We start from the raw sequence: 22,978 nt of genomic DNA, 5'->3' as shown, positions 1-22,978 counted from the left end.
ATGGCTGCATGGTATTATATGGTATATATGTACATTTTCTTTATCCAGTCTATCGTCGATGGGCATTTAGGTTGATTCCATGTCGTTGTTACTGTGAATAGTGCTGCAATAAACACACGTGTGTTTCTTTATGATAGAACAATTTTTATTACTTTGGGCATATATCCAGTAATGGGATTGCTGGGTCGAATGGTAGTTCTGTTTTGGGGTCTTTGAGGAATTGCCACACTGTTTCCCACAATGGTTGAACTAATTTACGTTGCCACCAACAAGGTAAAACTGTTCCTTTTTTTCCACAACCTCCCCAGTATCTGTTATTTTCTGACATTTTTATAATGGCCATTCTGCCCGGTGCAAGATGGTATCTCATTGTGGTTTTGACTTGCATTTCTCTAATAATCAGTGATGTTGAGCTTTTCTTCATATGTTTGTGAGCTGCATGTATGTCTTCTTTTGAAAAGTGTCTATCCCCTTTTTTTGCCAACTTTTTAATGGGGTTGTTTTTGTCTTGTAAATTTGTTTAAGTTCCTTACAGGCACTGGATATTAGACCTTTGCCAGATGCATAGTTTGCAAAAATTTTCTCCCATTCTGTAGGTTGCCTATTTACTCTGTTGACAGTTTCTTTTGCTGGGCAGAAGCTCTTTAGTTCAATTAGATCCCATTTGTCAATTTTTGCTTTTGTTACAGTTGCTTTTGTTGTCTTCATCATGAAATTTTTGCCCATTCCTATGTCCAGAATGGTATTGCCTAGGTGGTCTTCCAGGGTTTTTATAGCTTTGGGTTTTACACTTAAATCTTTAAACCACCTTGAGTTAATTTTTGTATATGGTGTAAGGAAGGAGTCCAGCTTCAATCTTCTACATATGGCTGGCCAGTTATCCCAGTATAGTTTATTGAATAGGAAGCCCTTTCCCCATTGCTTGTTTTTGTCAGCTTTGTTAAAGATCAGATAGTTGTAGTCATGTGGCCTTATTTCTGGGCTCTCTATTCTGTTGCATTGATCTATGTGTCTGTTTCCTACCAGTGCCATACTGTTTTGCTTACGGTAGCCTGGTAGCATACCATAATTTTCTAATCATGTTAAATTATTAAAAACACTCAGGCCAACCCCTCTTAAAACCCTCTCCTCTCCTAGTGGCCAGTCTCAGGCACACTGACTCAGAATAGGGAGGAGAAGTACAATGTGCTTCCCCTTCCTGTTCACTCTCCTTGTTGCTATAATTCCCACTGTTGTTATAATTCCCACTGTGTTGAGGCTGAGAGGATGGATTTGGGGCATGCAATCTCCTTCCTCTGTTAGTTGCAGGTTCTTTTCTCTGAGAACCTGAGACTGACTGTCCTTTGATGTTACCTAGAGCAGACACCCAAATGTCTTGCAGAATACATATTTGAGTTCTTTGGAGGAACCTACAAGAACTTGACCAGTTCTGAGATTCCACTGCATAGTCCCTGATGTGGGAGTACTGACTCTAGTCTTGCCCCTCAGCTCCCTCTCCAGCGATATACTTCATAGCCTGTACTACAAAGATGCCCTTACCAAGTAGGTCACCCACTTGAGTGACATACTAGCAAGAAGGCTCAAGCCTGTGAAATGGGAAAGGTTCCTTTGTCCCCCTTGCAGTGCATGTGATGGGGAGTGGCTCGCTTCCTCAGTGTCCCACTGCTCAAACCTCTAGGGGAGCATGCAGATGGGCAGGCTGAGGGGCTCTGACCCCATGGCAGTGTCTAGGTGGGACTTTTTACAGCTTCTGAAGCCCCAGTGGGCATGTGTTACAGGATGCTCTTTTAGTTTTGCTCTTTTAATTTTGCCATCTGTAGGTGGCTTGTGTTAACCAGCTCAATTAGACCTCCTTCCTTATCACAAGGACAGAGGAATTTCTGTATCCCTGTGTTTCTTGCCTTTGGTGTACCAGAGGAATCGGATCACACATGGGCTTGGAGAATGCAAGATTTTATTGAGTAGAAGTAGCTCTCAGCAGATGGAGGAGCCAGAAGGGAGATGGTTTACCCCTGGAGTCCAGCTGCTCTGTGGCCCAACTCCTCTCCAGCCGCTCTGGACAGATGCCCCATCATTCCGCTGGTGGATGGCCTGCCAGCCTCCCGGTGCCTATTGGCGTGCTCTTTTGCTGGCATGCTCTTGACGACCAATGGCTTGTGTCTTCTTCCACGGAAGTGTTCCTCATGACATTCAGCTGCTTGTGTGTGTGCCCCCTAAGGTCTTGGGTTTTTACAGGCCCAGGATGGGGGTGTAGTGAGCCAGGGTGGTCTTGGGAAATGCAACATTTGGGTGCAAAAGCGGGAGGGCCTGTCCTCACCTAGGTCTGTGGAGATGGAGCCTTAGCCAGGGACCCGCCTTTCTCTACCCAGCACTTCCCCAATTCCTGTATTATTTAAAGAAACCAAGCTCTTCCCTTCCCAGCACTCGCGTGACCTGGATGTCTTTTGCACTGCCCACTGAACCCTCAGCAAGCTCAAGCATTCTTATCACAGAACAAGGACACTCTGCACTACTGTCTCTCTCCAATTTTATTTTCCTTCATTCAGATAGGCACAAAACAAATCAACAAATCCACCAGGAGGTAGATTGCCACACATCCTTTCTCACAGATACCCCCAATCACTGTAAGCAAATCTCAAAGTGCTACTCATTTGCCTTCAGAAAAAGAAAGCACTATTCCTTCCTCCCCTACAACATCATTCCTTTGTTAACTACTCACAACTCCAAAGACTCTTCAATCTCCTGCCCTTTACAGTAGTTTGCTTATGTTGGCTTGGAAAAAGAGTGACATTTGAGATAGGAGAGCTAATTTGGCTATCATTTGTCAAGGCCGGTGAGCAGCACCTCTGCACTGCACAGCCTCAAGAATCCTTTCCCTTTTAATTATGGAGTTGGCAATGCTTCAATCCCTCCTGAGGGCTTGTCTCATCTGTTTGCTGAGGAGGGGAATGGGAAGTTACAGCCTCCTTTTCCTCAGCTTTGTGATCCTACTTGTCAATTTGGAGATAACAAGAAATGTCTCACTCGACGATCTGCCCCCCATCCAAGTATATACTCTATATCAAAAAGCAATAAAATATTTAAGTCTGAAGATTTAGGGAGAGATTGGGTGGGAAATAAATTAGACAGTAATCAGCATATAGATAATATTTAAGACCACTGGATTAAATTAGATAACCAAAGATGTATGTAAAAATGAAGGGGTAAGGATTAATCAGTTTTAGAAGTTTGGAATAAGGGAAAAATCTAACTAAGCATATAGAAAAGGAGTGAGCAGGGAGAAAGGAGAACAAGTAAAGGGGGGGGTCTCACAGAACTCAAGAGAAGATGTATTTCAATATGGAAAGAATGAACAACAGCATCAAAAACGGCTAAGCATTAAATATTTGGAGTAAGAATTGATAATGATTTTTGCAAAGATATCTGAGGAAAATCTCCCTGACCATTTAAAGATTTTAGTGGCTTGAAGTTGCTATTTCCTTGATGTCTTGCTTTCACGTGACCCATCATTATCTCAATTTTTAAATAATTATATGGTGTATTAGTCCGTTCTCAGACTGCTATGAAGAAATATCTGAGACTGGGTAATTTATAAAGAAAAGAGGTTTAATTGACTCACAGTTCCACATGGCTGGGGAGACCTCAGGAAACTTACAATCATGGTGGAAGGCACGTCTTCACAGGGCGGCAGGAGAGAGAATGAGTGCAAGCAGGGGAAATGCCAGACACTTATAAAACCATCAGATCTTGCGAGACTCACTCATTATAACAGGAACAGCATGAAGGAAACCACTCCCATGATTCAATTACCTCCACCTGGTCCTGCCCTTGACATGTGGGGATTATGGGGATTCAAGGTGAGATTGGGGTGATGACACAGAGCCAATTCATATCATATGGAAAAAAACAAAACTTTACTATTTAATTTAAAAATAGAGAGCAGAGGGGAAAGTTTCTCAGTAGTTTAAAATGCAGCATTATGAGGGAAATCACAAATGGAAAAACAATTTGAACAAGCAAGTAAAGAAAAAGATAATTTTCTCTCTTTTATTCACCAGCTGGATCCATTCCACTTGCCATCAGTAAGTCCATATTTTCACAATTGTGGGGTCCTAAAATCTCTCCTTTGCCTGTAGTGTTAAGATTTCTGGGATTGGGGTGCATACTTTTCTTTTCTAATACTTTAACCGTACCGTCATCAAAATTCCATGAAGTTATTAGTGATTTTTTGAAAGTTCATATTCTGCTGATTCATATTAAAAGTAAATGAATACCAAAGGGAAAGTTTTCCCTATTGTTATAACGACCTACCAAGAAGAAACTCTCTACATAGAAAGGAAAATATCATGGAAGAAAAAATGGTTCCTAAAATACCTCTCTGTTTTTCAGCTGGTCCATTTTCAACACCCCATGGTAAATTCAATTTCTTTTTCTACTGTTTTCTGTTGTTGTTCTTGTTGTTCTCTATAAGGCTTAGAGACCTGTCCCTACCCTGCTCATTTCTTTTTGTTTGTTTGTTTGTTTTTTTGAGACGGAGTCTCGCTCTGTTGACCAGGCTGGAGTGCAGTGGCGTGATCTCGGCTCACTGCAAGCTCCGCCCTCCAGGTTCACGCCATTCTCCTGCCTCAGCCTCCCGAGTAGCTGGGACTACAGGCGCCACCACTAAGCCTGGCTAATTTTTTTGCATTTTTAGTAGAGACAGGGTTTCACAGTGTTCGCCAGGATGGTCTCAATCTCCTGACCTCGTGATCCGCTTGCCTCAGCCTCCCAAAGTGCTGGGATTACAGGCGTGAGCCACCGAGCCCAGCCTACCCTGCTCATTTCTAACTCTGTGTGCAGCTACCTGACTCAAAGCTCCCAGTTTCCTCTGCCCTCTGCTTATCTAGCTTCTCCCTGGGAAGGAAGCTTACATTTACATGATTTCAAACACATATGTACTTTGCACTTCCTATAGAATTATATAGGTGCTTTAATTACATTATCCCATTTAATCCTTAGAATCACTCCACTAACCCCTTTGTGAGAGATAAGAAACTGACCCAAATACTTACCCAAGAATGCATAGTCATAAAGAATTGGAGCTGTTAACAGAGAATTAGCCATTGTCACCCAGAGCTGTGTGACTACCAAGATTCTCCCCAACACAAATATCTCTCCCTAGAAGGAAACTTGTTCCTTTCAAACAAATCTTCGCTGATATCTAATTTTTTTAGGTCAGCTGGCAGCACCTATAAGTAAGTACTACATGTCTTTTTCTACTTTGGTTCTCTTTGGTCCACTTCACTTCACTTCTGTCAAAGTGATTTGCGGTTCCCATTCTTCCCTTGCTTCCTTATTACCCTACATGGTCCATATTACAGAGAATCTTTTTAAACACTAATTAAAAGAGGGACTAAGCTAGGATTCATCAATAATAAACTGAACAATATTATCAAATAACAGGTAGGCAGAATTATTGAGAGATGAAATCCATAATGATGTTTAAATGGAGAGAGGCTTTCAGTGTTCTCTCAGACATTATAATGCTATTCAAAGGAAACAGAAAGATACGGCAGTCTCTACCTGAGACTATACCCAAAGCTGTCGGGTCCAGTAAATGAAGAGGGCCTTTAAGGAAACCCTACTTTTGACTTCACTACATCATCACTGCCTAATCTTACATCTAGTTTTGCATTGTAAAACTAATCTAAAACTAATCTATGGGGTGGTTTGGAATGCTTCCTTCTTTGCCCACACAAGTCCTCCCCTCACAGACTCCAACAAAATAGGTTAGATAATGCCATGTTTTTTCCATTTGAGAAAAATTAAATGGATTTCTTTTTGCTTATTTTTTAGTAATTTCACGGAGAACTGCAAGTAAGTTCTTTATTTCTCAGCTGGTCATATTGGAGATTTATCTTAGATGTTTCTACTTCTAAGTATCCAAAAGATTGAGACTCATGTTTCTCATATTCATTTGCTTCTACATTACCCAAAGTCCTCCAGATTAGGACTTCAAGACAAACTTTTTGATTCATAACTGTAATATTTCCCATTATTTTAGGGTTGTTTTGTTTTGTTTTGAGACAGAGTCTCACTCTGTCACCCAGGCTGGAGTGCGGTGGCATGATATCAGCTCACTGCAACCTCCACTGCCAGGTCCAAGCGATTCTCCTGCCTGAGCCTCCCAAGTGGCTAGCAATACAGGTGCAAGCCACCACGCCCAGCTAATTATTGTATTTTTAGTAGAGACAGGGTTTCCTTATTTGGCCAGGCTGTTTTCGAACTCCTGATCTCAAGTGATCCGCCCGCCTCGGCCTCCCAAAGTGCTGGGTTTATAGGTGTGAGCCACCACGCCCAGCCCCATTATTTTAGTTCTAAACACAACTCCCAAGGTAACACATACCAACAGTGACTCAATATTTAAACCAGATCAAGCAATGATAATGATGATATTTAATATAGAACTTGTGAAATCACCTTTCATACTGTGTCCTAGTTTTCCAAAATGCAAATCTGGTTCTCAAATCTCAGTTACACAGGATTTAAGCAAACCCAATATCAGCTAAGATTCCTCAGCCTGAAATTAAATCACATTAATATTAAAACCCAAAGTTCCTGTCAAGGTTAAAAACGCAGATGCCAAAAGAGCCCAGGCAGGTCAGTAAATGAGTGAGGTGAGGTGAGTCTCCTGGGAACTGTGTAAAACTGGGAGGACACACATAGTCTGAAGAAGGTAGCTGCTGCCCAGCTCCAGCCAACCTCTTCATGCAAGAATTCACATCTAGAGTTGTCCAACCATCTCACTTAATCCAGATAGTAGGTAAAAGTTTCCAATTTTTAAACATGAAAGACATCTATGGCATTCTAACAGATTTCAAATATGCTTATATATCCTCCTCCAGTTCCTTCTAAACACACTCTGGATATAGTTTTCATAATAACAACATTTTACTAATTTCAATAATGTTAGGACAAAGACATTGGTATTTGAGTGAAAAGAATTAGAACTGTCAACAAAGAATTATTAGTGTCTCTCCAAAATCCCCATCCACATACCCTTCTGAAGCCTGAGCAAAGAGGCTGATCAGCTAAGTATTCTCACTGCACAGATGAAAATACATACTCAGTGGTTGAGACCCAGGAATGAAGCTGGAAATTCCAGATGTCTATGTTTGCACATGGGCCCTATAATTGGGAACAGAGACCAAGGCCCACCAAAGTTCAGGAGAAGGGATTATTGGTCTCACAGCTAGAAATTACAAGCCAGAATCCAAATTGAATGCATAGTGTCCTTTCAGAGGAGTCATCAAAGAGGATGGGCAGGGAAATAATGTAAAAATCCAAGACCCGAGGGGTAGGGAGAGAGAAAAAATGAATGCCAGAGTAACTAGGGGTTATAACACCTCATTTTTGGCTGGTTAAGTCTTGGCTGGAAATATTTTTAAATGAAAAATACACAGCCATATCTAAGCATAAAGAAGGAGGGTAAGAGTGATTTCCAAGGAGCAGAAATGGAATATAGGAACACATATAAATAAAGGAAAGCTAAAGTTAAATTCTTGGGAGGAATGGTGAGGGGATGAGGAAACAGAGGTAGCAGCTTTGCCTCGGGAACAAAGGTAGGGTTTCAACACCTGCTCCCAGATGGTAGACAAAGCCTCAAGATACAACATATAGAAAACTGGAATTACACCACTCGGAGTAAAGCCAGGAGCAGAAAATACACTGCCTCCCCATGCAGAGAAGCCAAAATATCTTCACCCATCTGCCCCAAGCATGAAAACAGAGCCACCCACACAGGTCCAGAGTTAGATCTGTCCAGGGTGCAGAGCCCTGCTGGAGGTGTGCTACCCATGCAATGTGCATAATATTCCAAGTCAAAACAGCTGAGATCTGGTTCAGGGACAGTGTACCCAGGAAGTTAGGACAATAGCCACCAAGAAGGGATCCACAACCCAGGGTATTTATATCATAGAATATCCACGAAAGACAGCACCCAAGGAATAAGAAACTACTAAAAGTTATGAAATCTATGAGAAAATCCAGCACCATGTGAGTGATACCTCACAAGCCCCAACAAATTGGAGAATTCCAACCCAGAGAAATATAACTAGAGCAATCTGAAGAAGACTAAAATAAGAAACCTAACAGCACTGAACAAGTAAAACACTAAAAGAAAAAATCTTGAAAGATATTAATGCATTTTAAAAAATATATGTATTCAACAAATATATATTGGCCTATTGTAGGCCAGGCATTATCCTAAGCACTGGAAATATAGCCATGAGCAAGACAAAGTCCTTGCACTTAAGGAGTTTATATGTTGAGATAAAACAAGCAAATAACGGCAAGTAAACATATAGTCAATGTCAGGCAGATAAATTCATGTAGAAAAATAAGAAGAGTAACAGACTAAAGAAAGATGGTATAGAAGGCGGAGTGTGCGTCAGGCAAAATGAACAAGTACAACATGCACAGGCCTGCTATGGGGATGCAAAACAGCCAGCCAGGCTAGAAAGAAGGAGGCAGAGCAAGAGGTAGGGCCAGAACGACAAGAGCCAGATTATGTCGGGCCCTGCAGTCCTTAATAAAAATTGCAGATTTCATTCTAGTTGTCATGAAAGGCAACTGAAGGTCTTGAGCAGGGGAATGATAGAGTCTACTTTATAATTTTAAAAGATCACTCTATTATTGTGGAGGATTAACTGGGGTGAGAGTGAGGGCTCAAGAGAGCAAGCAGGAAGACCAGTTAAGAGGCTGAAACTAAAGGTGAGTGTGGCAAGGAGAGAGTGATCAGAGTGGAAGTGGGAAGAAGGTCTTCAGATTTCATTTATTTTGGGGGCAAAGCCAACAGGGCCTGCTGTTCGACTGAATGTGATTTTAAGGGAAAAAGAAGACACCAAGGGTTACTCCTAGACTCGGCGTCTAAGCAACTTGACGAATGAGACTATTTATTGATTTACGTAGCGTGGAAGAAGAGCAGATTTATAGGATGCTATTGTGAGTTCAGTTTTGCATATGTTAGCTTCTAGATGCCTGGGACATTTAGGACTAATTAATTAAATAATCTGACCTTACCAAGCTTCAAGCATGTTCTCTGCCACGTATCTCTTTCCTGTGACTTAATGATGTCTTAGAACCCATAATTTTCTAGTTATGCTAAATTATTTAAAATGCTCAAGCCACCCCCTTTAAAACCCTCTCCTCTCCTAGTGGCCAGTCTCAGGCACACTGACCCAGAATAGGGAGGAGAAGTACAATGTGCTTCCCCTTCCTGCCCACTCTCCTTGTTGCTATAATTCCCACTGTTGTTATAATTCCCACTGTTGCTATAATTCCCACTGTTGCTATAATTCCCACTGTTGTTATAATTCCCACTGTTGAGGCTGAGAGGATGGATTTGGGGTATGCAATCTCCTTCCTCTGTTAGTTGTAGGTTCTTTTCTCTGAGAACCTGGGACTGACTGCCCTTTGATGTCATCTAGAGCAGACATCCATATGTCTTGCACAATACGTATTTGAGTTCTTTGGAGAAACCTACAAGAACTCGACCAGCTCTGAGGTTCCACTGCATGGTCTCTGATGTGGGAGTACTGACTCTAGTCTTGCCTATTCCAGAGCCCCTCAATTCCCTCTCCAGCAATATACTTCATAGCCGGTACTGTAGAGATGGCCTTACCAAGTAGGCCACCCACTTGAGTGACATCCTAGCAAGAAGACTCAAGCCAGGATGTCTTTTGCACTGCCCACTGAACCCTCAGCAAGCTCAAGGATCCTTATCACAGAACAAGGACACTCTGCACTACTGTCTCTCTCCAATTTTATTTTCCTTCATTCAGATAGGCACAAAACAAATCAACAAATCCACTATTCAACCAGGAGATGGGTTGTCACACATCCTTTCTCACAAATACCCCCAATCACTGTAAGCAAATCTCAAAGTGCTACTCATTTGCCTTCAGAAAAGGAAAGCACTATTCCTTCCTCCCCTACAACATCATTCCTTTGTTAACTACTCACAACTCTAAAGACTCTTAAATCTCCTGCCCTTTACAGTTGTTTGCTTATGTTGTCTTGGAAAAAGGGTGACACTTGAGATAGGAAAGCTAATTTGGCCATCATCTGTCAAGGCCAGCGAGCAGCACCTCTGCACTGCACAGCCTCAAGAATCCTTTCCCTTTTAATTATGGAGTTGGCAATGCTGCAATCCCGCCTGAGGACTTGTCTCACCTCAGTTTACTGAGGAGGGGAATGGGAAGTTATAACCTCTTTTTCCTCAGCTTTGTGATCCTACTTGTCAATTTGGGAGTAACAAGAAAAATCCCACTAAACATTCTGTTCCCCATCCAAGCATATACTCTATATCAAAAGGCAATTAAATATTTGAGTCTGAAGATTTAGGGAGAGATTGGGTGGGAAATAAATTAGACAGTAATCAGCATATAGGTAACATTTAAGATGATTGGACTAAATTAGATAATCAAAGGTATATGTAAAAATGAAGGAGTAAGGATTAATCAGTTTTAGAAATTTAGAATGACAAAAATCTAACTAAGCATATACAGAAGTTGTGAGCAGGGAGAAAGAAGGAGAACCAGTAAAGGGGGGGTCTCACAGCACTCAAGAGAAGATAGGATTTCAATATGGAAAAAATAAACAACAGCATCAAAAACAGCTAAGCAATAAATTTTTGGAGTAAGAACTGACAAGGAATTTTGCAAAATGAATGTCATGAGTAACCTTGATAAGATAGGAGGGAAGAAATGCCTAAATGGAGGAGGTGAAGGAGATAATAAAATTTTAAACGGTAAGGCAGCTGATACGGCATATGACAGCTAGTATAGCATGAAAAGGCCACGAAAGGCTGGAGTTCTGATAGGTTGTGGCTTACCTATTGGGGAATAAAAGAAAGACTATCCTTTCTAAAAAGATAAAAAAAGAAATATATATATATGTATATATATTTGAAAGATAGTTTGAAGAAAGAACAGGCAGATTTAAAAAAGAACCAAGCTGAAATCTTGAAAATAAAAAAGTTATTAAAATTGAAACAATGGTTAGATAATATATAAAATTCTAATGTAACTATATGTAAATAATATTTAAATATTATTAATCACCATTTAAAAGAGTAAACTGGAAGACAGAACTGAGGAAATCTCAGTTCAAAATAGTACATGGAAAATATTGAAAATCTCAGCTCAAAATAATACACAGAAGATATTGAAAATATGAAAAAGAAGAGCTGTAAATAGAATGAGGTCAAGTGTAGTAGGAATTTGATAAGAGAGAATTAAAAGAATAAATGTCAAGTAATACTTTTAAACATAATAATTGATAACATTCCAGAAGAAAAGAGACATAAATCCTCAGATCAAAATGGTCCACTGAAAGTTGAAATTAGATAACTTTAAAACACACAGACAGATGCACACACACACACACACACACACACACACACTTACATGTGCCAAAACTCATTGTAGTAAGCTGACAAACAGACACTAAAAAGCAAATCATAAAGACAACCAGAGAAGCAGATCACCTGCAAAAAATCATGTTAACACTAGACATCTCGTTAGCAATAATATGTGCCAGAATACAACAGAACAAGAATGAGATCCAAACAAGAATGAGATCCTATCATTTGCAACAACCTGGATGGAAATGAAGGTCATTATGTTAAGTGAAATAAGCCAGGCATAGAAACACAGACTTCACATGTCCATACTCATTTGTGGGAACTAAAAGTTAAAACATTGAACTCATGGAGATAGAGAGTAGAATGATGGTTACCAGAGCCTGGGGAGGGTAGTCAGGAGAGAGGAAAATTGGGAATGGTTAATAGGTACAAAAATAGTTAGGTAGAATGGATAAGATCTAATATTTGATAGCACAACAGGGTGACTATAGTCAAAGGAAATTTATTGTACATTTTGAAACAACTAAAAGAATATAATTGCAATGTTTGTAACACAAAGAAATGATAAATGCTTAAGGTGATATTCAGTTAACCCTGATGTGATTACTACACATTATTACACATTGTATGAGTGTACCAAAATATTTCATGTACCTACTCGCACCTACTATATACCCATAAAAATTAAAAATAAAAAAATTTTAAAAAGAATACAACAGAACAATATCATCAAAAGACTGAAGGAAAATTACTATAAACCCATATGATACAATCAGCAAAATTATCATTTACGAGTGAGACTGAAATTAAGTCATTTTTGTATATTCAAGAACATAGAAACTCATTAAACACAGGTCCCCAATGAAAGAATTATCAAAGGGACATACTTCAGGGAATTTACTTTTGAGTAAAAACTCAAAAAGAAGTTAGAACCAAGAAACATATGTAAGAAAACAAATCAACAAAACATGATAGTAAATCTAAAATGTTGACTATAAAGAAAAAAAAGAGAAGGAAGAGAAGGAGAAGGAAGAGCAGAAAGAGGCTGAGCACAGTGGTTCACGCCTATAAGCCCTGCACTTTGGCAGGCCGGGGAAGGTGGATTGCTTGAGCTCAGGAGTTGGAGACCAGGCTGGGCACCATGGTGAAATCCTGTCTCTACAAAAAATACAAACATCAGCTGAGTGTGGTGGTGCATGCCTGTAGTCACAGCTACTCAGTAGGCTGAGGTGGGAGGATTGCTCGAGCCTGGGAGCTCAAAGCGGTAGTGAGCTGTGATCATGACATTGCACTCCAGCCTAGGAGCAAGACCCTGTCAAAAAAAAAGCAGAAAGAAAAGAAGGAGAAGGAGAGAGTGAAGGAGAAATATATTAGTGTGCTTTAAAATGAGTAGACCTAAAGCATTAGGAAAAAAACCTTAGAGACAAGGCTAACGATTATGAACTAAGATAATTTGACAAAAGGTCAGATGTACTGATTAACTTTTCATCTTATTTAATATATACACTTGAATATTTATGGCAAAAATAAAAGACAACTATTAATATAATAGAAATGTGACATACACCTTCTGAACCCATAGGGAAAATAAAAAGAAGAAAGAAAACTATATTAGTCCACAAGAAAGCAAGAAAAAAGAAAAAGAGAAAGCAAATAAAAAGCAAATTTTTTAAATGAGGGTTAAAAAAGTCTAAATATGTTGCTTAGCACAATATTATACAATAGTAGATTAAACTCACAGATTAAAAGCTAGAAACTCTCAGATGTAATTAAAAGAATTAAATTTTTTTAATTTTTCTATTTTCCTGTAAAAAAAAAATAAGAAAAATAGCTAAACTCTATTAAGAAATATACCTAAAATAAGGTGACACACAGAAAAATTTAAATGAAGGAATTTTCAAACATACCAGGCAATTGGCCTGGTGTGGTGGCTCATGCCTGTAATTCCAGCACTTTGGGAGGCCAAAGTGGGTAGATCACTTGAGGTCAGGAGTTCGAGACCTGCCTGGCCAACATGGTGAAACCCTGTCTCTACTAAAAATACAAAATTAGCCAGGCATGGCGGCACATGCTTGTCATCCCAGCTACTTGAGAGGCTGAGGCTGGAGAGTCACTTGAACCTAGGAGGCAGAGGTTGCGGTGAGCCGAGATTGCACCATTGCACTCCAGCCTAAGTGACAAGAGCGAAATTCTGTCTCAAAAAAAAAAAACAGGCAGTTAACAACAAAACAAAACTTGATATAATTGTGCAAATATCAGATAAAATATAAGTGAAAGTTGTGAGCTTATAGCATAGACTTTGAAATACATAAAACAAAAACTGACAAAATAGCAAAGACATCTGTAACTAAATAGATATTTTAATAATATTTCTCTCATAAAATAAATAAATAAAACAGACAAAAATTAGTAAGGCTAGAGAGGCTTTGACATAATTTTAGAAAGCTTTATCTAGTAATGTACACTGAACATTCCACCAAGCAAGCACAGATGGAAAAGTTATTAACTTGACCACCAATTCCTTCAACTAGAGCAAGCCTCAACTAATTTCAAAGTACATTTCAACATAATATAAATCACATTTTCTGAGCACAAGGCAACAGAATAGAAATAAATAACAAAAAATATTAACATATACATATTTAGAAACAAAAAAGCATACATCCAAATAATCCACAGGTTACAAACAAAATTGTGAAATTACAGAATATATAGGAATAAGTGAGTATAAAATCATTACTTATCAAAATACTTAGGATACAGCCAAAATATCATTTAGAGAGAAATTATTAGGGTAAATGGTTTTAATAGAAATTATTCATTAATAAAAATTGATGAACTAAACATAAGCTGAAGATGATTAAAAAAGGAAAAATCTCAAAAGTAGGACACAATAATAAAAATGTCCTACTTTTATTAGGCAAAAATTAATGAAATTAAAAGTATTTAAAAATAATCAACAAAATAATTTTGATTATTTTGAAACAAAATTAAAGAAAAGGAAAAGCACTAACAATACAAGGAACAAAATAGAAATGTAGAGAGACAGCAAAATTTCCTCAAAATCATAAGAAAATGCACTAAAAAAATGGAAATACTGCAAAATGAATACTTTGTTAGCCTAGCCAAATCATCCATTTTGCCTGAGCACTTGACATTAAACATGGCAGTCAGAAAAACCTTGTATCATGAGATAAACTGAGGATGGCAGCAGGTGAAAAAAGAAGGAAAGAAAACCAGAAGGAAGGGAAGGAGAGAAGGAGGGAGGGAGGGAGGGACAGACAACCAGCCTTATATGTTCTTAAATTGAATAATAGTTCCATTTAGCACTGGAACCTAAAATAAAGGCTTAAGTTCCTATGCTTTACATTGCTGGCTTCCTAATGAAAACAATTTTAGTGCTGATTTTTACAATATTGATACACATAAATGTAAGAAACCAAACCCAGGTTTGGCTGCTTGCAGCTGAAAAGCCAGACATGAGGGACGAGGGTTGGTAGGATAAAAAGTAGATGAAATTGGAGAGTCAGCAAACCGAGAAGATGGAGAACCAGCATTCTAAAGTACCATCCTTCTAATGTCTTTCAGGCTGGCTGGAGGGTTTCTATGGGAGGGAGGATATGGGGAAATTATGCGCAGGAGTTAGAATCAAGAGATGACTGAGGAACACAGAGATCTGGGTGCCAGCAAGAGTCAGAGGAGGTTGGGAATGTCTTTGTCCTTGGTCAGGTCACAATGCTCCCGTAAATCTTTAACAAAACATAATTAGTTGTTTACATAATTCCCACTTAGTCGTACAGTTAGTTTCAAAAATTACATGATTGCTGTTTTTGCATTTTATCTTAGTGTTCTAAAATTGTCTTAACTTACATGCAAGAATGGGTGAAGGTCCTTTAAACAAAAAAAGAGTTCATGTTAGTTATTTTGCTGTTTCACTGTCATACAAATGTGGTATGACCCTTGCCAATATATAATTATGATGGAGAATTATTTTTCCACCAATAAGAATAATCAGGAAACTGACTAACTTTATAGATTATGCCTCTTAAACTCCTGCTGTGTCTCTTATTAAGTGAGCCAGTTCTTCTGAAGACAGGACTTGCTTGCAAGCACTGCAACTTAAAAAAGAAAAGAAAAATGTTTCTCAGTTCCAATTTGCCTCCATTTTTATTGACAATACAGACCTTTAAAAAAACATATGACCTGGCCAGGCGCGGTGGCTCATGCCTGTAATCCCAGCACTTTGGGAGGCCAAGGCAGGTGGATCACCTGAGGTCAGGAGTTCGAGACCAGCCTGGCCAACATGGCAAAACCCCTTCTCTACTAAAAATACAAAAATTAGCTGGGTGTGGTGGTGCACACCTGTAATCCCAGCTACTTGGGAGGCTGAGGTAGGAGAATCGGGCTGCTTTTCTTCATGGCCCAATAACAAGATGCAGATGAACTGAGAAAGAAGACAGTTTTTATTTATATAAGTAGGTACAGAGAGAAGGCTTGGAAATTTTTGCCAGACCAACTCAAAATTACAAAGTTTTCCAGAGCCGATATACCTTCTAAGCTATATGTCTACGTGTAAGTGTGCATTCATCTAAAGACATAAGTGATTAACTTCTTCTAATCTATGACTAAGATGTGAGTCCTGAAGACTTTCCTCTAGAGCTTCAGTAAATTTACTTAATCTAAATGGGTCCAGGTGCTGGGGTGATTACCCTTACCTTGTCTCCTGCTAAATCATGAAGGTTTATGGAGTTCCTTCAGAAGACCCCCAATAAACTTGTTTGTGGAGGCCTGGGGAGTTTCTTCAGACCCCCCAATAAACTTGTTTTAATCCTAAACGAGTCCTGTTAAGAATTCCTTCATAATCTTGTCATGCTTCAAGGCCCTGGAAAGGCCTAGGCAAACTCTTGGTGGGCTTGTTACATTCCAGACTGGCTCTATCAGCTTTCAATATTTAACTTAACCACTCAGTCAGTGCTGAAACAGTTGTTGTGGAGGCCTGCGTTAGTGAGACCCGCCCTGCCACAGTAAGGCAAGGAGTAAGTAAACTTAGTAATGGAAATCTAGAAGGAGAATACAATGAACGGTGAAGAATAGAACAGATATTTTGGGATTAGAGACTGAAATAGGAAAAAAAGTAAAAGAAGCAAAACTTAAAATAAGTATTACTAATTCTTGAAGAATTTTAAATTCTCATAAAAACTGAAAAGAAAAAGAAAAGGTGCTAAACTCAACTACATTTTAATTACAAATAAACTTTCTGTACTGTAAAAAAATAATACAATGAGAGCTGGTATAATGGTAGAGATTTGAAAGGAAGAGAAAACATGAAAAGACAAAAAAGATGATGAAGAGATAACGTAAATTAGTAACCTTTGACTATTAGCCAGTCTCCTGAAAGAATGTGACCTAGTTTAAGAATGTTTAAAAAAATATTTTATTTCATTAGAAAAAGTGGCCTTTACTCATATAACCCATCATACGTGCCATTCAAAATGGCCTGGATATTTAAGTTATTAAAGTGGAGTTAAAATTGACTTAATAAGAGATCGCATATTCCTAGAAGATTTAATGTTTCCCAAAGGTCTGTTTTCTGGTGTTCCAAGTGAATTTTCAATAGGAACTCAGTACATAATTTAAAAAAAAAAACTGATTTGTTTTATTTTATTTTTAGCAATTGGTCCAATAGCAACCAGTAAGCTCCTACTGTTTTTCTCAGTTTCCTCTGGTCTTTTGTAGCATCTGGATTCCTTTATTTGCACTGACACTTTTGTTGTTTTTGGTTTCTATTTTGGTTTAGTTTGGGTCTTTCTCTCTTTCTTTTGTTCGTTCGCTCATTCTTCTTCCTTCCTTTCTTTCTTCTTCCTTTCTTTCTGTCTTTGTCTTTTAAATAAATCAAAGGCCCACAGAAACAAGAAACTACATAGAAAGGACCAAAATCAAGTTGTTCTTTTTTTTTTTTTTTTTTTGCATAGTAATTCATATCTTTATTTAGCATATGATTGTGGCCATTGTCCTGAGGAGTGGATTACATACTCCAACAGTTGTTACTACATTGGTAAGGAAAAAAGAACTTGGGAAGAGAGTTTGCTGGCCTGTGCTTCGAAGAACTCTGATCTGCTTTCTATAGATAATGAAGAAGAAAGGGTAAGAAGTAAATGTTTCAACACTTTACTAAAAGCTTATTTCTGTCAGTATCATATTGGTTAGAGAGTTAAGTTGCAAAAGAGAAGCAAGAGGAAATAATGCTGGGAAAATATGCTGGGAAGACCATGGAAATAATACACTAAGAAGTTTGTATCACATTCTGAAGCCACAGGGTCACAAGACGAAATTCCAAAAGATAAAAGGTAGAAATAATAAAAATAAGAAGATGTAGCAAATGGGAGTAGAAGAAGGGACAGACTACAAAATGCAAACAGAGAAAACACTAAAATAGAATTCAAGATAAAAAAGAAAGATTGATCTTTGCCTTTTCCTCCATAAAGTTTATTACATCTAAACTTGGACCACTACTGCTGCAGAGATTAAGCCTTTTCTGACTTCCCCTCCTTGAAAGAATTGGGACTTGTCTCTCACAACAATCAGGCAAATCACACAAATTTATTTTGTGTAGGTCTAAATACACCAATTTTTTTTAAAAGATTACCAGAGTACATTAAAAACATGACCTAACTATATCCTATCTACAAGAAAGTCACTTCAAATTTAACAATAAAAGTAAAAAGAATGAAAAATATATGTCATGAATCATTAATTTTTTCAAAAAAAAAGGCAGAAGTGGCTACATTAATATCACGTAAGGTGGACCTCAATGCAAAGAAATTTACCAGGGACAAAAGAGGGACATTATATCATGATAAAAATATCAATGCATCAAGAAGACATAGAAATCCTACATATGTATGCACCAAACAACAGTGCTTCAAAACACACTGGAAAAAAAAAAACACCTACTAGAACTGAAGAGAAACAGAAAAACCCACAACTACAGTTGGAAAGTTTAATGCCTCATTCTCAGCAATTGCTGTAACTACTAGATGGAACATGAAATAGGTGAGAGAATTAGCCAGGCAATATCTGAGGGGGGAATATTTCAATCAGAGAAGACAACAAGTAAACCACCCTAAGGTAGGAACATTTCCAGACTATTTGAGGAAAAGCAAGACAGCAAGTACTATATAGCTGGAACAGAATGAAAAGTGACATAAAAAGAAGCTATAAGAGAGATTTGGAGGGGCAGATCTTCCAGGGCCATCTTTGAAAGCCACTGTTGTGATTTTGACTTTTGTTAAACCAAGATGGGGAACCATTGGTGGCTCTTAAGCAGGAGTCTTGCTGACACTTTAAAAGGGTCCCGCTAACTGCTGTACTGGGAACTGACTGGGAGGCAAGGGTGAAAGCAGAGAGCTCAATTGGAGAGACAACAATAAGTTGGACCACATAAGGTGGTAAAAACTGTCAGGTTCTTATAACACACTAAGGGATCTGTTGTCTCATCATATTTCATTGTATTCTGCTAGAAGTCTTTATGGTACCCTAGAAAAAAGAACTAGGGAACTGGGACTAGGAAAGAACTGTATTTCTGTTCCAAAAATGCTGCCATTAACCTATTTTGTTTTGATTTTCAGGAACACCTCAAGTTCACACTAGTAAGTTTCTAATATATTTTTAATACATTAGTTTCTTGTAGGGCTGGGGTGAGCAAATTTTTTCTATAAATATTTTTAATGTTTTGTGTTTGGTTTTGTTTGTTGGGTTTTTGTGTTTTTTGGTTTGTTTGGTGTTTTTGGTTTTGTTTTGCTCTGAGACAGGGTCTTGCTCTGTCACCTAGCCTGGAGTGCAGTGGTGTGATCATAGCTCACTACAGCCTCCACTCCTGGGCTCAAGCAATTCTCCTGCCTCAGCCTCCTGAGTAGCTGGGACTACAGATGTGTGCCACCATGCTTGGCTAACTTTTTTAAATTTTTTGTAGAAACTGAGTCTTGCTATGTTGCCTAGGCTGGTCTCAAAAGTCCTGGCCTCAAACGATCCCCCTGCCTTAGCCTCCTAAAGTGCTGGGATTACAGGTATAAGCCACCATGCCCAGCCAAATATTTTAAATTTTATAAGCCTTAAAGTCTCTGTCACAACTACTCAACTCTGCTGTTGTAGCACAAAAACAGTCACAGACAATATATAAAAGAATGAGCATGGATATGTCCCAATAAAATACTATTTTAGACATTGAAATTTGAATTTCATATAATTTTCATGTGCCACAAAATATTATTATTATTATTATTATTATTATTTCAACTATTTAAATATGTAAAATCCATTCTTACCTCACAGGACATGCAAAAATAGCCAACATACTAGATTTATTCCATGGGCTGTATTTTGCCAGCTCCCGCTCTATGGTTTAAATACCCTAACTCCACATATGTATCTCTGGTAAACAATCCTGGTATTATGTTTCTTACAATTTCATGCTTTCTTATTATTCTGTGCTTTTTTTTTTTTTAAGACAGAGTTTCACTCACCCAGGCTAGAGTGCACTGGTGTGATCATGGCCCACTGCAGCCTTGACTTCCTAAGCAATCCTCTCATCTCAGCTTTCCGAGCAGCTGGGACTACAGGCGCTTGCCACCATACCCAGCTAATTTTTTCTATTTTTTTGCAGAGATGGGGGTCTCATTATGTTGCCCAGGCTGGTCTTGAACTCCTAGGCTCAAGCCATCCGCCTGTCTCACAGCCTTCCAAAGTGCTGGGATTACAGGCATGAGCCACCGCACCAGCCTATTTTGTGCTTTCTATGTTAGGTTTATCAAATAACATCAACACAAGAGATATACCTATATTTCAGTACTTGGTAACAACTGTATCTTAAATATTTCGTATCAGGCCAGGCATGGTGGCTTACACCTGTAATCCCAGCACTTTGGGAAGCCAAAGCAGGTGGATCGCTGGAGCTCAGGGTTCCAGACCAGCCTGGGCAACATGATGAAACTCCGTCTCTACAAAAAAATACAAAAGTTAGCTGGGTGTAGTAGCACGCACCTGTAGTCCCAGCTGCTCAGGAGGCTGAAACTGGAGGATCGCTTGAACCCCGGAAGTGGAAGCTGCAGTGAGCCATGTTCATGCCACTGCACTGCAGCCTGGGAGACTGAGATCCTGTCTCAAAAAAAATATTTAAAAAAAAATCGTATCAAACAATGTCAAAAAATAATGTTAGCACACATCTTCCAAGCAAGACCATTATATGTCCTATATTTTATAAATTGTAATCTTGACATTCCAGAAAAAATTGCTAATGATCAATGATAAGTAAAGGTGATTTAAAGTAGCTTATCACAAGGTCTTGTAAACTACACTGGGCAAAGAGAAGGGGGAAGGGAAATGAAGTTTCTTCACATTTAAATAAATGAAATTTAGTTGTTAATGACACAGATCCCACTCAATGCAGAGGCTTGGGGACTGGGAAGAAGGGAAAGCCCAGTACCTACTGATGTGTTTGCCTTTGTCTCTTTCAGTGGACAGTTCTGGAAAAATCAGTAAGTTTGGATCATTTCCTTGCCTTACCTATTTCTGTGCCTAGGACCTTTAAGTTCTTTTTCCCAAATGTTCTTGTATTACAAGTTCCTCTACCTTACAGCAGTCAATATTTCTTCAATAAGTGATTTCCTCATATTTCAATTTTAATTCTTCTTATCTATTTTCCTTTTGTAACAAAGTATAATGGTCTTGTGTTTGATTCTAGTTATTTACTACCAAAGATTATTGGTAGCATATATTCCCAGCTAATCTATCACAACAGAGCCTATTTCCTCTGTGCTATAATCTGGCAACTAATAATTTTTACTGAAAAAGAAAATCCTCTAAGATTGACAAAAAGAATATGTGTCAGGACGAGATGTGATTTTGGTAGTTGATCAACAATACACATTTTTCGAACTAACCAGAACAGTGAGCAAAAAACTGTTTTGCAGAAGACATATGAAAGACTTATCAAAGAACAAAGAAAGGCAGGAAATGCAATAGTTTGAATTTCAGTAGAATTGATATTACCTCCCCAAGATTTCAAATGCCTATATTAATTAAATGGCATCCTAAAGATAACCCTCTGTGTGGAGTGGGATGTGGAGCATTGGCCAGCAACATTCCTGAGGATGAAACAGAGTTTTATGCTCCCTCAAGTCCTGTTTCTAAATTCACCTAGGAAGGATACTATTGGAAGGTGGGTTTCTCTTGAGTTACAAAATCCTCACTGATCTTTCTTTTGTGTTTTGTTTTTAGCACTGACTCCTGTGGGTAAGTTCCACATCTATTCTCAACTCTGATATTTTACATTGCTTTTAATTCTTTTGTGACCTGTTTCTACTCCCAAAATAGAGGCCTGTGCTTCTAAGGCCAATTTGAATGTTCCTATCTTCCAGAAACTTCCAACGCTCCCCCTCCACCGTCCACTTTTCTTTTTAAGACAGGATCTCACTATGTTGCCCAGGTTGGTCTTGAATTCCTGGGTTCAAGTGATCCTCCTGCCTCAGCCTCCCAAAGTGCTGGGATTGCAGGTGTGAGCAACTGTGCCAGGCCCCATGTTTTTAAATAACTACAATTTAAGAGATTGCTGTAGAGAAGATGAAGCTCATATGAAAGGGTGCCACAATCTCTGGCCATCTTCTAGGATCTGAAAAAGAATCTCCTCCCTGATTCTCAAGAAAACATAATGAAAGGAAGATTGGTTTCTGAATTCCATTAGTTATTTGCTGGGAATTTAGAACTCTTTTTTAGTTATAGGTGAAGTCCCTCTGAATCATATTAATGGGGGAAAAAGCTAGTTAAAAACAAAATACCATCTCCTTTCTATTGCCTTCTAAATAACTACCTTTGAAAGACAATAGGTATTGAGCATTGGCTATGTATTGTGCACTGTGCTAGGCACTTACAAAAGTAGCATCTCTTATTCTTACCATATCCCTGCCTGGTAGCTATTATTATTCCCCATTTTACAGATTAGGGATCTAACTCAGGTATTTACCCAAGGTTAAAGAGTTGGTAAACATTGGTGTCAGGATTTAAACCCAGGATGTCCTATCTCCAAAATACACACTCTTCCCACTCTTCCCATACTAACACATTGCCTCCTATACTGAATCACAAATGCATTTTTTGTGATTAGTCAGGAAACTTTATGGAATGTTTATAAATACAAATATACATCTACAGAAAAGCTGGATAACTAAATGTACACAAAAGGATCCTTTTAAAAATAGAAGACTGCATTTAAATCAATGTTTGACTTTTTTAACTGTTTTCTGGATTCAGATTTATCTCTATTGGGATTACTTAATATATGACTCAGCTCTTCAAGCAAGGAAACCATACAAAACAAAGTAGAATAATAACTTTTGTTTAATTCTGTAAATATATGATCAAAAGAAGCAAATAAGACTTAAACCTAATGAGACACGTTTCAAGCATTTCAAACATTCCAAACACTGACACAAACACAAAATATGTCCTTATATTTAATCGTGTTTAAGCCTCATTCTTCTTTCTCAGTTCACACTAGAAAGAGAGTGGGTTTGGAGGGAG

At 38.4% G+C, this 22,978-nt stretch overlaps 1 protein-coding gene and 1 long non-coding RNA gene across 13 annotated transcripts in view; one reads left to right on the top strand and one right to left on the bottom strand.

Moving 5' to 3' along the window:
- Positions 1-22,978, bottom strand: part of LOC129059915 (uncharacterized) — a 185,799-nt gene that overhangs the window by 121,146 nt on the left and 41,675 nt on the right. The gene's annotated exons all lie outside the window — the stretch shown is intronic.
- Positions 1-22,978, top strand: part of TSBP1 (testis expressed basic protein 1) — an 89,843-nt gene that overhangs the window by 60,891 nt on the left and 5,974 nt on the right. For 3 of the 4 annotated variants that reach the window (XM_063725206.1, XM_063725205.1, XM_063725204.1), the window contains 7 exons: positions 4,059-4,082; positions 4,390-4,413; positions 5,214-5,234; positions 5,836-5,856; positions 19,033-19,053; positions 20,917-20,937; positions 21,680-21,694. In XM_063725206.1, the coding sequence (XP_063581276.1) occupies positions 4,059-4,082; positions 4,390-4,413; positions 5,214-5,234; positions 5,836-5,856; positions 19,033-19,053; positions 20,917-20,937; positions 21,680-21,694 (147 nt within the window). The remainder of the gene's footprint in view (positions 1-4,058; positions 4,083-4,389; positions 4,414-5,213; positions 5,235-5,835; positions 5,857-19,032; positions 19,054-20,916; positions 20,938-21,679; positions 21,695-22,978) is intronic. The other variant, XM_054557360.2, reaches the window with a different exon arrangement.

The sequence above is a fragment of the Pongo abelii genome, chromosome 5 (assembly GCF_028885655.2).
Source record: "Pongo abelii isolate AG06213 chromosome 5, NHGRI_mPonAbe1-v2.0_pri, whole genome shotgun sequence".
NCBI lineage: Eukaryota > Metazoa > Chordata > Mammalia > Primates > Hominidae > Pongo > Pongo abelii.
The sequence above is the reverse complement of the archived record's forward strand: the minus strand, read 5'-3'. Positions and strand labels throughout refer to the sequence as shown.